This window comes from Styela clava, chromosome 10, assembly GCF_964204865.1.
Source record: "Styela clava chromosome 10, kaStyClav1.hap1.2, whole genome shotgun sequence".
Classification (NCBI taxonomy): domain Eukaryota; kingdom Metazoa; phylum Chordata; class Ascidiacea; order Stolidobranchia; family Styelidae; genus Styela; species Styela clava.
In genome coordinates, this window is record NC_135259.1 from 3,283,275 (window position 1) to 3,299,386 (window position 16,112).

The 16,112-nt window shown below is 33.6% G+C and overlaps 1 protein-coding gene across 1 annotated transcript in view; it reads left to right on the forward strand.

Annotated features, from left to right (window-relative positions):
- The first annotated feature begins 3,149 nt into the window (after window positions 1–3,149).
- The window catches only part of LOC120337252 (uncharacterized), a 37,847-nt gene continuing 24,884 nt past the window's right edge, over window positions 3,150–16,112 (forward strand). Inside the window, exon 1 of the mRNA XM_039404981.2 lies at window positions 3,150–3,564. Within this exon, the coding sequence (XP_039260915.2) occupies window positions 3,283–3,564 (282 nt within the window). The 5' untranslated portion in view covers window positions 3,150–3,282. The remainder of the gene's footprint in view (window positions 3,565–16,112) is intronic.

The following is a 16,112-nucleotide window of genomic DNA, read 5'->3' on the forward strand; positions in this document are numbered from 1 at the left end:
ACCAAAATATTTTGGAAAAATTCATCCCCGATTCCTCATCCTATCACGGCCTCCAGTCCGATCACCAGTCCATAATTAACCAGCCATTTGTTTTTGGATTCATTGACTCGGATGTGGAAGAAGCCGTGACTGACTATCGGCTACGGCCCAGGGGTCGGCAAATTTTTTTGTCGCTTGCAGGACAAAATTCAGGGTTGCTAGTCTTTTGCGGGTCGCATATATTTTTTGAAAGTTAAAAACGGAACAGCGCGCGAAAACTGCGACAATTCGTGAACTCAACTCAGTCGTCTTATTAAAAAAATATTACAATGATATCTAATGTGACACTGTCTCGTTGCTGCATCACGCTGGATAGCTTTACGTAGCCAAAATTGAAACATTTTCTAAATGGGCATCACCAAACCCACTTCTTTGCTTGTTCTTTGTCTTATTAAAAAAAATATTACAATGATATTTAATGTGACACTGTCTCGTTGCTGCATCACGCTGGATAGCTTTACGACGCCAAGATTGAAACATTTTCCAAATGGGCATCACCAAACCCACTTCTTTGCTTGTTCTTTGTAATGTTCATTTTCGAAAATAATGGTTTGCACAAATATGTACTTCCAAACATCGAAGTGAATATTTTCGCATGATTTGTGAAATTTTGATAAATATTTTCTTTCTAAGAAGATACATTCTTACAAAAATTAAGCAGTGATGAATCTCTCGAATAGAATATAAATTTTATTTCCTTATTGCTTTGCAATATATTCGAATATTTACTGCGCTATTGAACCCCTGCACTCAGCATCAACTTTTCTGCGTGTTTCCATTTGTTCAATTATAATTAAATTGTAGGCTCGTTAAACGAGTGGCTGTTCACTAAATTGTTAGGATATAGTATAATTTAGTCTAAACGTGTCTCCCGATAAATTCTGTTACGTAAAAAAATGTAATTTACTTCTCGAGCATAGATTATAAATAAAAAAATTTCCCGGGCATTGACTTCCTTGTTTACTTCGTGACATTGGCCAATCAGCAAGATGGAAAAACGTAACAATGCCCCCTTTCGCATCCCAGGCGCTCACTCAGACAGATTTTCAGGCGTGGTCGTAAACACTACCTCATTTTCGCGTTTTTGAATAATATTCGTTAGTTTTTAGTTGTTTTTCGGAAATTTAAATATAAATCAAATAAGTCAATGATTACTTTGTCTTTCTATGAGTTTCAGTTTAAATACAGCAATCAAAAATTAGTGTAGAAATAGCTGTGATAGACTAGGCTAAAATTCTTTATCGGTACTTTTAAAAAACAGATTGTTAAATGGTGTGTATTAGAATGATAGTTTGAAACAAATACCCCATTTTACAGGCAACAACTCGCGAAACCACTCTTAAAATAAGCACCGAAAATTTTAAAATGGTGAAGAATTTTCCGCAGTCAAAGGTCGGGGAAAGGTCCATTCAGTGAATCGTCCCGGGCCAGATTATTTTACTCCGGCCCTATTTTGCCGACCACTGGGATACCAAACTACCTTACCTCACTGCGAAGACGAGACCAGAAATTCTTTCGCGTGTGAATATCGCCCACATGATTCAAGCCTGCCAATGCACACAGAGTACAGAATTAAGTGCGCCGAACATAAAACAGGTTTCGCAAAATCGCCCTCCTATCGCCCCCTTAGACTTTTTCGCCCCCCTCTGTATCGTTTTCGCCCACTGGGGGGCGATATCGCCCACTTTGGGAATCACTGGGCTAGAATACGGTGTCTCATTGTTTATATCAGTAGATTGCCGCCGATGTAAGCATATTCTTCATTATCGCAACCCACTTGTTCTGCCGAAGGCTGCTGTTGATCAAATTGCTTTTGTAGTAGGCTCGTGAGCTAAGTTTCATGAGCCTTTGTTTTAAAACATGATCTTTTTTTCAGAATTGATAAAAAACAAAACCCTACTTATAGCGGATCCAACCATCCTTATATACTGAAAATAAATAATTCATTAGTCTGTTAGTTGCAGGCGATTTTTTGACAAACAGAATTCAGTGAAAACGATTTACATCCATACTTCGTGCGCAATAAACCCATTAATTATTTGCATTTAGTCATTTTATGTAGACTGACGGCACCCCCAGCTCCAAATGGAGTGCGATTTGCGAATGCAAGCCGTTATTTCTCTACGTTCGGTAGATGGCAGCAACGAAAAGAAAATTAAACGGCAGACGGATTAGTTGAGTTTTGATGGAAAGGCAAATGTGAATATTTGATTTCGACATCGGTTGCCGCTTGCGTCAGCCGATTCAGCACCGTTGCTTTATAAAAGCGAAAGAAAAATATTTGGAGGACAGTTTGGCAAGAGATGTTTGTGTGCAAGGTTTTGCCGTTTTGAGGTTTAGTAGTTGCTCTAATACAGCGGAATATTATCATCATGCTATTATGCAGTTAACGTTATAATATAAAGGCAATGTTTATCATGTAATACAGTACTGCAGTAATAGCGACGAAATGCACCGTATTAATGTTATCCAAATTTATTGAGAATAAGCATTGAGTAGGCAAGCTCTAGAGGTGGCCCCAATCCATGTTCATTTTTGTCAGTTTGTGTTCATGTATGAGTTTCAAAAACTTAAGGCACTGTACTACAGAAGAGGAACTCATTATTTCATTTAGAAAAAGTTTTGCACAGAAACTTCGAATGTAGGCTAGTTTATAGTCTCGAGTTATACAGCTATAGAAATTTTCCCACCTACTTTCAAACCTTCAGATGCCATTCATACACTGACTTCAATAAGGCTACATCTTAGCATGCGGTTACTGCTGGCCTGCTGCTATCATTAACTAGTCACAATTTATTCAATACTATCCAATCTTATCATGGCATACTTGATCTTGTCCTCATAGGTTTTGTAATATCACAATATAGTAGAATGAATGTGTAACGTACAAATGATAGTAATGCAATATTGATAGCGTATTTTTATATCATTGTAGGGCTGTAGGCATTGCCTTTATTTTAAAAGTAAGGTCTGAATTTGCATGATTGTACAAAATTCAATTATTTTGATAATTCTTAGTGCAGAGACGCATACTTTTATTCATCCCTATATTGCCTAAAAATGCACTACGCTATGAGTTAGCATTAACACATCACTTTTATATTTTTAGTATAAGTTAAACTTAAATCAACCATGTTTAAAGAAGCACCAAAATTGGGAAATATATTTCTGAATGAATTTCTAATATTGGACCTGATTAGTTTGAAGCAATTACCCACCAAGTAACAAAACTTAACAATCGAAATGAGCCAGCAAAGGAAGCTACCGTCAAAAAGATATTCATCTTATTTACCACCAACTGAACTTTCCACCCTTGAGGATCAAGTCGCAACGTTGCCAAATGAGACAGAACCCAATGTGGAATTGCGTACTACTTCAGGGAGCACTCCAGATAAAAATACCCGCCGAAAGAGTTTGAATACATTACACTTTGATGCACTTCAAAATGCTGTATCTAAGTTGTCTCGAATTGATGACTTTGATCTTGAAGAACTAGGATATGGATTCTTTTCGGATGTTTTCAAGGTGAGAGTTGATTTTTATCGTATTTAATTTTAAGATTCATTTAATCTTGTGTTTCTTATGCACTATTCCTATATATTGTGATTTGTGATTTTGGTGAGCAAATTGACACTTGATTAATGTTAGAGGTGATTTGTACGGATTGCAATGTTATAAATGACATTTAGGGGCTACCAAGAGTGAATGTACTTGACAATTAATCTGCTTGAAAGAGCATGCAATAAAGCATGCAACTTGCAATTCATATATACTATGGTTTATCCGGTCAATATAATCAATAATGAATTGCATATCATGAGATAATAATTTTTGCCTGACTGATAAATGTATATACAAATGACTTTTAGATTCCAGTAAAAATTTGGTGCAGTGAATTTATTATATTCATGCTTGGTTTTAAATTTTAGGTTGTGTTAACTTCTATCAATAGGTCGATACGTTATTTTTAAATTTCAATGAGAATGATGTTGTATACATCATTTGACATTTTCTTGAGCCATATCATATTGATTTGACCTTTTTGTAACAGTTTTTATTTGTGTTTTGTTGTGAATTTTGATATCATGGGATTCAATAATAGCTTTTGTTATGTTGAGGTGATTTAATTACCATTCTGTTTTATTTGTATTTGGAGAGAGTGATGATATTACAAATAAACAACGCCCAGAAACATACCCTAATTACAAGATCTAGTCTTTTACAAACACACAAGAATTAACAATTGATGGACTGTGTTTTATGGCTCAGTTAACTTCGGCCTTTGCATGGCTCGGAATATTTTTTGGTTCTGGTCTTGCCCACAGTAGAAGTATTGTTTGACAACCCGACTTGAACCATTTATGGATGTTGGTTTGCGCTATAGGCTATACATTATTAGCTGGAACTGAATTTTTCAGAACTGAAGTATTTATACACCCATAAATTTTACTAAATAACATAAACTGCATACAGAGCGCAATTATTGTTGGTAAAATTTTGCAAGTCACTTTGGCCAAAATTCAACCCTATAAATTTTGTTTGAACTTTATAAAGTTAATAAGGAAGTGCCTGCAGTTAGGCTCATGCTTTCATATCCATAATTCATATCATGCATAGAATGTATTGCATTGTTGGAATAGATTATTGCTCCATTAATTCCTGTATGACCCAGATATTTTATATTAATAATAGCAGATGTTATCAGCTTTCTAGTGGAATAGAGTGTACCAATACTTAAATGACACTTTGTGTAGGCTCTATATTGAACAGTTTAATTTCAAAAATCATGATATTATTAGAATTATCATCTTGTAGTTAAACAATATGTCAACAAATATTTATAACTGTCAGCCATGGGAAGCATTTGGTATACCGATAATCCATCAACAAATGTTTGTGGGTTTTCATCGCTGCTTCGTCACAATGCAATCCCTTCAATTGCGATCGAGTAAAGCAATCATAATAATTCGATGACAATCTTCGATTCATTTTACAATTCCCATAGGAACCCATCAAATTAAAGAGTTCAATATCTCGATTCGTAATTGCTTTTGGCGGTTGATTAATCGCGAGTGGTAAGCAAAGTCATTTCGTCATTCTGTGGCCGAGTTGAGCGTTAAAAGAGGTTGTTGATAATTCTGATAATTCGTGGAATTGTGACGTAACAATTAGATTCTTCGGTTTCCAGACGCATCGTCTAAATCGAAATACCCTTCACGTTACATCACCTCTTCAGCGAAGCGTTTTATCAATGTGTTTGTGGTTTTTATCCGTTATTAAATAGAAGTGCTCCTACTTGAGCGGTGTCGGATCATTAATCAAATGTTCACTCAACAGTCGACCTATCTGCAATGTATAAGGTTACTAATTTCGACCACAATGCCGGCCTAATTTTCGTTTCCGAGTGTTTTTATTTTGAATTACGAAAATGATGATTTCAAGTCCCAAATTCCGTCTCAAATCAGCAAAGTAAATAACAATAAAAGCGAAGTTATTCTTTCGAATTTTCGATAATTTTAACGAAGCATAAAAACATTGCTATAATTACCATATTTTATCTCTCCGTTTATAATTATGTTACATCAACGGCGATAATGCGTACGGCGCCCTGGTTTTCGCACATCATTTTCGCCTTTTCGTTCACAGAAATTCAATGCCGTTGTGATAGGCGATTTCAATGTCACATTATTACCGGTACGTTTTTCAGCATTCAATTCCATTCATCCACGTGTGAATGGCCTTATTTTCAAAGTGTGTTTTATCTCTATGTCATGTTAAAAACATACGTATATATAGTAGGCCTTACAATGTGCAAATGTGCTTACCAGTAGTTAAAATATAATTCAGTGATGCCACCACATTGGAGCCCGTGGAGTTTGACACCATCGCGTCGATTAAGGTATTTTATTCGGTGAATTTGTTGTTATAGGCATGCCACAAACTACCGGGCGTTGTCAAAAGTAAATGCCTACTGTACACACAACTTGTCACCCAATGACAATTCAATAAGTTTATTGCGTCCAGAAATTATGACTGACGACTCATTAACAGACATTCCTAATCGTAAAAGCGAAAAGAATGAATTATGTCCCGTTCTAACCTCCACAAATTCGTGTTTAATTGTCACATCGATAAATTTGGTTGTCATTTTCTGTTTGTTGAACATTGTAAATATAAATAACGATCCATGAAATGATTATACCGGTAAAAAAACGCTAACTTCTACATTTTTGTACATTTTCTTTTGAAACTTTTTTTCAAATTTTATTTATATCCTGACCAAGTTCCATGTATGGATCATACTTTTTTATTCGTAAATAATTTTTTTTTCTATTGACTTAATTTTGATCGATATCCAAATTATCTTTTCTATATCGCTTCCATTACCCACGCTACTCTTCGCCTTCAGTTCAGTATATTTTATTAGTAATATACCTAACATTTTGTTAAAAATGATATATAGTATCTATGTTTTTATCGTACACAATTACGCTTCTTAAAAAACTCAAAGGGACTAAAAGGCATATTTATATATCAATAAATTGGCAGTGAGAGTATAGATAGAGTATACATTACGTTAACCACCACCAGGCTATATTTCTATTAACATCAATTTTTGGCGGAGTCCTCGGTTTTTTCTACGTCACAAAGTACTTTCATCCATTGTCGGTTTTAATGAAGTTGATAGAGCACTTTTCAACCATTCAGCGAAATTTCACAATCTGAATATGTTGTAACATGATGTTTTATATGTTTCAAATTGTGAAATTCTTTTTTTTATATTGATAAAACTGCTTTCTAACAAAAAACACTGAGTTTCTTATTCAAATGTGGATTAATAAAATTAATCCATTCATCCCGTTTAAATACTCATAAGAATGTCACATTGTAGCTTGTTGACACACGCCCTATTCAAATATAATTCATCAGTCGGTCAATTGTCGTTTGTATTTGCTGATATCGGAATCAATAAAGGTCCGAAAACGTGAGAAAACATTCAACGCAAATCACTGAAGTTTCATTTCACGTATTTGAAAGTGACCGAGCATGATAATACGGAAATGGGCGGCAACTTTTTGATTGATGTATTGCGACTGTTCGTCTATTCTTAGAATTTGGACCAGATGTTCATTGGCTTTGAATAGATATATTTTCAGAGATTTTTACCTGTCGTTTTTGTTAAAATACTTTGCAGTTATGTGATTAGTTTTAAAGAAGCGACTTCACAATAGGATTGGTCGGAATGCCAAGAGAGACCTCTTTGCTTTGAGCTGGCTAACTCTACTGATAGAGATGTGTTTCGGACAATGGCAATGTAAAAATTTTTGAACAAATCCAAACCAAGACCCGATGGCCATGGCCCATGACTCAAGATTCAAAAAAACTTATTTTTGCGTGAAACTAACCAAACCTACATTTAAATAATAATTTTGGTTGTTTACTACTTAACTGTTGTTGAAGTATTTACCACCGAGGCTAGCGAAGGAAGTTGATACGGGTGCGGGTGCGGCTTGGTTAAAGCCTTCAGTTTTTTAACCAAGATATAAACAACCTACGACGAATATGGAAGAAAACGAAGATGCAGAAGAGAAAGAAGATGACAATATTTACCCACCAGTTAGATATCCAGAAATACAGGTGCCGGTATCGGCACAAGCGTCAACTAGACAGACTAGAAGTGATGAAGAAAGTCTGTTTCGGGTTAAGATAGACAATACAATCTCAATCCAATTGCAAAGAAAATCATGGGCAGAAAGGGATGAAGTGATCGAAATTTTAAGAAATAACGTACCACTAAATGAGATAGCAGCTGTGTATAAATTCTATCAAAGGTGGATAATCACGACCAAAACAAAAAAAACTTTTGAAAAGCTGATGAAAGGTATTTCATATAAACTTGATAACAATGAAGAATGCATATGTATACCACAAGAAGTAGATCCAAATGTGACCGAAATAACAATGGAAAAAACTCCATATCAAGTTCCGAATAAAGAGATTGTCAAATTCATGTCAAAATATGGTGAATGTATTAACATAGAAAGAAAATGTGATAAAGATGGAATAGATACCGGGGAAAGATTCATGAAAATGCGTTTGTGTTTGTATATTCCAACCAAATTAAAACTCCCGGTTAACCTCAGTGGAATGGAAACAAAAATTCATTATCACACTAAACCTAGGGTGACAAGAAGAGAATGTTATATATGTAAAAGAACAGATCATCAACCGGAAAGTTGTCCGGACAAATTACTGTGTGAAATATGTGGAGATAAAGGTCGACCTCATCTTACGAAAAACTGCAGAAATGCAAAACACAAAGAATCAAGACCACATAGGTTACAAAACACAGTGAAGGAAGTCCTTGCAGCAATACAAGATGAAATTGAAGAGGGTGGATCAATGCAAGGTATTGAAACTCCTAGCAATGAAAATTCAACCAGTGTACAAACACTGCATGAGGATCAAAATGTTGTGGAGACACAAACACAAAGAGGAAATGATATAAGAGGAAGAACAAACGAAAATGCTAGAACCGTCTCATTAGAGTCTGCAAATAATGAAAAGATAACTGTTGAAGGAAACGATTATGAATCAGACGAAAATAATGATCCAGATATCAAAAATACTCTACTTCTTGGAGACTCTCAAGTTAGCAGAATGCGGATGAATTGTTGGAATGAGTCTGTCATGCAGGTACAAGTTCCAGGAGGTAAATTTGGAAATGGTTCAAAATGGTTGGAAGAGAACAAACCTAATTTCAATAATATATTTTTGTACTTTGGTACAAATCATGCGAATCAGCTTGACAGGACAATAAAAGCTGCAAGTGATCATATATGTGCTGTTGCAAAAAATTATGCAAAAAATGTGTTCCTCGTTGGCGTCCCACCTATATCAATGGTAAAAAATGGTGAAAATGGGTCTATGAGAATAAATAAACTGTTGAAAGAAAGTGCAAAACGACAGGGAGTAGCATACGTTCCGTGCCCAAAAGAATTTTTAGAAAGGGAGGATATCACAGACTTATATGGAAATGACAAAAGACATCTAAGTCAAAAAGGAGCAGACTTAATATCTGCCACAATTGCCGCAAAGATACCAGTAGCTAGAAAAAGACGCAAATGGGAGAGTCCAGATCCGCTGAAAGGATGTGAGAAAGAAAGAAAGAAAACAACATCTAGTGAGGAATCAACTGAAACAGAGAAATGAAGTTCTTTGTGTTATATACATACAGACTAAGTAAGTCAAAACTATGACAATAAACCTTACCAACTTGAAATTAATTTCAAGTCTAGTATTTGTTTTGCAACATATAATGTTAATGGACTAAGGGATTTGACGAAAAGGGAGGCGATATTTACTTTTTTGAAAAAACGGGGAGCTAATATAGTGTTTCTGCAAGAGACTCACTGTTCTAGTAAAATTGAAAATGAATCATGGTCAAAAGAGTGGGGTAGTCAATGTTTATGGACTGAATATTCCAATACCTGCAATGGGGTAGGGATCTTGATTTCTTCAAATTTAGATATATCTTTAGGAAATATAGATATAGATGAAAATGGCCAATATATTATATGTTCATTTGAATACGATAGTTTTTTAACAATAGTAGTGAACGTTTATGCTCCAAACCTTGATTCTCAAAGGGTCAAGTTGTTCAAACTTATATATGAAAAACTAGAAACCCTGAAAGCTTCAAATTATGCATACACATGCAATTTTATATGTGGTGGTGATTTTAATTGTATTTTGGAAGATAGGGATAGGGATCCCGTCAAATGTAGAAGAAATAATAATTCCAAAAGTGAAAAAATGCTCCAAAATATTGTTACTAAATTGGATTTGATTGATATTTGGCGTGAAAGGCACTCATCCCTTTTACAATTTTCATTTCATCGCCCAGCAACCAGAAACGGGCAAAAACAATCCAAAAGCAGAATAGACAGATGGTATCTTTCGCGATTATATACTGTCAATGTAGAAAAAGTTGAAATAATTGCAGCAGCATTATCGGATCACTTACCTGTCTTTATGTGGACAGATATAGGCGAGAATATCAAACGTGGGAAAGGTTATTGGAAATTTAATAGCAACTTATTAAATTATGATTTATTTGTCACAGGGGTAGAAGTTATATCAAAGAAATGGCTAAAGCAATTAAATGAAGGACATGAAATTGATGTTCTTAAATTTTGGGAAAATTGTAAAAGAAAAATTAAGGAGTGGTCTATATATAGTGGAGAAAAGTTAGCTAAGGAAAATAGGAATATAGAAAAACAATTAATAAAAACTTATGAAGAAGCATTGTTCAAATATGAGGAAGATCAATACGATATAGAAAAAAGTCACAAGTTAATGCAGGCAAAACAAAATTTGAAAGATTTTCAAACGAATCAAGTAAAAGGAAACGCTATAAGGGCACGCATACAGTGGGCAGAATCGGGAGAAATCTCATCAAAGTATTTCTTCAATTTGGAGAAGTATCGAGGGAAATTGAAATTGATACAAGAAATTAAAAACGAAAGTGGAGAGATTGTGAGAGGTTTGAGAAACATACAAAAAGTACAACAATCTTTTTACCAAAAATTATACTCAAAAACACCAAATCTAGATGAAAATTCCCAAGATGATTTGATTTTGAAATTAAATAAAGAAGTTGATAGATTAGATAAGGAGGACATAGAACAACCAATTAAATTTGAAGAATTGGAAAACGCATTCAAAGGTATGAAATTAAACAAAGCGCCGGGCTCAGATGGTATTACAAAAAATTTTTATGCGAAATTCTGGAAAATATTTGGAAGTATATTGAAAATTGTTTTTGACAAAATAGTAATATCAGGACATATGTCAGAGTCAATGAAAACAGCTATTATCACCCTATTGTATAAAAAAGGAAATAAAAATGACCTGAATAATTGGCGACCTATATCGCTGTTAAACTTTGATTATAAGCTTTTGGCAAAAATTTTAGCTAACAGAATTAGAAACTTACTTCCAAAAATAATTCACTGTGACCAGACTGGTTTTATTCAGGGTCGTTCTATACATGAAAACATCTCATGTATTAGAGACGACATATTTTATGCTAACAGATTTGGAAAAGAATTAGTAGTGTTTTCAATAGACTGGGCCAAAGCCTATGATACTGTTGATAGAGAATTCCTTTTTAAAGTTATGAAGAAGTTTAATTTAGGTCCAAATTTTATCAATTATATAAGAATTTTATATACTAATACAAAAGCAAAAATATTAACAAATGGATATGTAGGAGAGAGTTTTGAAATGACACGTGGATTAAAACAAGGCTGTCCTCTGTCCCCATTTTTATACACTATGGTTGCGGAGGTTTTTGCAACTAATATTAGAGTAAATAGCAACATAATAGGTTTTAAGAACATTTCAGGGAATGAAGAAAAATACAAAGGGTTTGCGGATGATGCAACATTAACAGTTAGAGATTTAAAATCAGTTGGAGAGGCATTGAAAATAGTCGAAAAATTTGAAATAGCTGTAGGTACCAGGATAAATAAGGAAAAATCTCAAATATTGTTATGTGGAGATTGTCTTAAGATAAATGAAACACAGTTTCAAGGTATAGCATTAAAAAGGGATAGTTTATGTGTCCTTGGTGTCTGGATCGGCAACAATGACACGACGCAACAAAACTGGAATCCAATTATAGAAAAAATCAAAAGAGTAGTGAATATATGGAGAGCTCGAACTATGAGCATGCAAGGGAGAATACTGATTACTAAAAGTCTATTATTATCTAAATTGTGGTATCTTGCGGCTGTAATAACAATTCCAAATGAAATCATTAAAACAATTGAGACCCTAGTATGGGATTTTGTATGGAACAACAAACAACCCACGGTAGAGAGGAGAGTCTGCTGTGCAAGGAAAGTTGAAGGAGGTCTGAAGGCCATGGATCTGTGTAGTCAGATTAAAAGTCTACAAGTTAGATGGATTTGGAAATTATTAAAAAGTGATGAGGCTCCTTGGGCAAAGAGAGCGAAACAATTTATAAATAGATACCATCCTAAAATAACAGTGACAAATTTAGAAATACTACATCTCTCTTTGAAAATTTTAAGGAATAATAACATTCCTAAGTTTTATATAAATTCGGTCAACATATTCAAGGAACTTGATGTAAAAACGAAACAAATCACCACTAAACAACAAATATATGATCAATACATATGGTGGAATCCAGCCTTAACATGGTTGAATCAACCAGAATTTATAAATAATTGGATAAGAGGAAACATTTTAACATTTGGCCATCTGTTCCAATATGACTGTCTTGAAATAGCAATCAAAATTTGGGGCATAAACAAATGGAGTAGTATGCGTGAAAATAAAAAACTTGATTGTTATAGGAAAGTAGTAAAAGATTCTGTACAAATTTTAAAAGCCATACCATCAGGATGGGCTAATGTGTTGAATAGTCAAAGTAATGTTAAAACAGATTCCAGTTCAATATATTCATTTGAAAAACTTCCAACCACGAAATATATGTATAATCAAATTATAAGTAAAAAGATAATGGAAGTGACAAAACAAAAAGGTTTATCAATTAAGGAATATTATGGACTGGAATTTGATATTGATTGGAATAACATTTGGGTTCATGGAATATCTAAAATTGTACAAGTTTTATGTTGGAAAATAATTCATATGGCATTACCTACTGGAAATAGAACAAGGCATTGGACAGAATATGATGATGGTCACTGTGTGTTGTGCAATATTAATATCATTGAAGACTGTAAACATCTATTTTTTGAATGCTATTATGTTAAAATATTTTGGGATTGGTGCGAGTTGCATTTTAGTGAAAATAATATTGATACCATCATTGCACAAAATACATGTGACCTGTCAGTTATTATGATAGTTGCATGTGGAAAGGCAGCTATTTGGGAATTCAGGAATCAAATAATATTTGAAGATTTGGATAATTTCCAATCAGTTATGAGAATAATTTTTAAATGTAAAATTAGAGGGATGCTGAAAAATATGGCATCAAATATGAAAAATAGCTTTTTGGAGGATGGAAGAATTGAAAACTTGTTAGAAAAGTCGGTAATGTCATAGCTTTTGATAGTACATTTTTAAGATTGACTAGTATTGATAATATTGACTGTTTTTATAAATAAAAAAAAAAAAAAAAAAGAAAAAAAAAAAAAAAAAAAAAAAGAGGCTATTCTTATTTCACAATCCTGTTTGCACAATATATCATGCGAATTCAATACCGTCTGATCCAATAAATGGTCATAATTATACCGCATTTTCTTCATGCTTGAAAAACTTGGAAAAGTGGGTTTATCGCCGTTGCAGTTTGAAAACCTCGCAATTTCTTTTATCAACGTCCTGTCGTGTAGATAAATTTCGACTAAATTTGATAAATGGTCAATGCAATATCCAAATTTGACCCTGATATTTGAATTTGGTGAAATGCTTCATAATGACCGACATCCTTATGGGAGGTCAAGTGGGTAAAACGATTCACGCATGTTATTAACTTGAAACATTCTAATGATATGACGTCATTGGCTTCTCTTGTTCTTTCATTCTAATCAGATTTACTTTAACGATAATTGAGAGATTTCCAAGCGCTGTGGTTATAGCATATGTGCAAAATCGAAGTCAGCTAATTAGGAATTAACTTAAGATTTGGAAAGTTGACCTGAATGCACTGCTTTGCACCTGCTGCTCTCTGCGGGAGTTTCACGACCTCTATATCTGTACCATATGTCGTAATTTATTTTATTTTATTTTGAATATCCGTGTAATTATTGGATGCTTTATTCATGGCAGAATTTTATTCTCTCTTATATTAATTTAATAATATTTGTTTATACACGTGCCTTCTCCGTAGTAATACTGGCCAGGGTTTTTAAGCCTTCTCCGTAGTAATACTGGCCAGGATTTTTAAAATTAAATTGTTTGCAAAAGTCGGAATGAACAATGACGACTACTTCAGTCAGCTTATTTATATTCCCATTTCGTTACGATAGAAACTTTATATCCTTCCATTTATAATTTTTGCCTTAATAAAACTCTATTTCTCACTAAAATTTTATTAAAGCCAAGTCTTACACGCACTCATTCAAGAGTGAAGAGCCCACTTCAATTTTCGCTAAGGGTGTGAAATATTTATTTTTGCACTGTCAGCTTCTACCCCAAAAAACGGAACTTGGAAATAAAAATTTGTTTGAGAAATGAGAAAAACATAAATTTTCGATTTTTGATTCTCCTCATTTTCTATTGAGTTACTTTGGTCAATATCGCTTCATATTTCGATTAGAAAACCAGTTAAAGAGGCATCTATCTACTTTTTGTAATTTTTTTTTATATTTCAACATAAACTTATACCCTCTGTTTTGAAACCTTCGTTATAATATAAATTGCTCGTTGTCAAACATGATGTATAAATAGTAGTACGTGTCTCAAATATACAGTGACGGACAATTTGTCACCAATGCGTGATTTTTTTTTCAAAAAATTGTTTGCCGAAGGTCACCGGATTAAGCAAATAAGTTACAACAAAAGTATTCTCTTCATGCTAATATTATCCATCACAAAGCTGTTGTTAGTTTTAGGAATTTAATTGTGTCACACTTTCGTTAATTTAACAATGTATTTTGTATGGGACATAAAAGAAACGAGCTTTGTTGACTTTCATTTATCCAATCCCTGTGGCTGGTATAGAATCGATAGGTAGATTGTGCGATAACTCCACCAAAACAAAAGATTTATTTTTAAACCAGAGTGTAATTCTACTTTAAATGTGTCACTTTGCTGAATAGATCACATCTGCGGAATGAAAAAAAGAATTTGTGGCACCTACATTTTCAAAACTCTCAACCAAAGCGCGGATTAATACTGTGAAAATAATATTCATAGACTGACAAGAGGGCTATTGTTGTGATAAATTAGCACCTATGCAGAGATTAAACCGCTTTCAAGATATTATTTGTTGTTCAAATTCCTAGCCCAATTCAAGGCCGACGCCTAGTTATGTTCATTGTCTCCCGGCGTATTGACCCGGAATAATACCTTAAAATCCTTCCTTTTGTATGCTGTTGTTTTTGTAAAGTCAAACCAAGAAAATAACGAAATAACTTTCCTGTTAACTTTTTACCATACGGTTCCCTATTTTGGCATATGGAAGCATAGCCGAAGCTCGAATATTAATACACAGTTGAAATACTAGCTGGTTTGGTTATTTTAACTATTATTTTTTGCACATCATTAAGAGGCGAAATTAAAATATAACTTATTTGTTTTCGCATTATGAAAACTAATAATATGTAATCTAAATATGTCAAATGATCGTAAATAACAGTCTAGTTTTAATATTGATAATAATAACTTGTCTAAACACATTATATTGAAAGCCATTAACCCTGTACCAATTGTGATATAATTAGATCGTTAAGTTTACTATTTATATACTTAATTGAAAAAGCGTCATTAAATCAAATAATGATAAAAGCATTGTCTGGCTTTCGATTTGTTTTATGCTGTAATTTTCTTTATTGCACATTAATAGGCTTGCTCAGATGCAGTAAACTTTGTCTTACCTGAATCGTTATTCGACCAGTAGTGATGGATGCCAATCTGAAAAGATTTTCATGTATTTTGATTTTCATCCATTGATTTTTTTCTGGATTACGAATGTTTTGTACTTTACGTCATAATGGTCAGATATTTGTTTTTCGCCAAAAGTGGTTTTTGTTCTTGTATAAAACATTGTAAAAATATTCCACCACAATTATATCATCATACATTAAATCTGACCATATTTAAGGATTTATTGGGTGCTAGAGATATCGGAATATATGTATGTACCGGTCTTTGTCTGCACGAATCGTGCCCCATCCTAATTACGCTCAGTGGACGTTATCTTTGAATTTCCCTGATGGCCGATTATTGATACGTTTAATGGTATGGATTATATCAGCATGGCCAAATTTTTTAATGTTCATGATTACAGTTGAAATTTTGGTTTTAATATGGCTTCGAATTACTTTCACAATATATTTGTAAATTTCTAA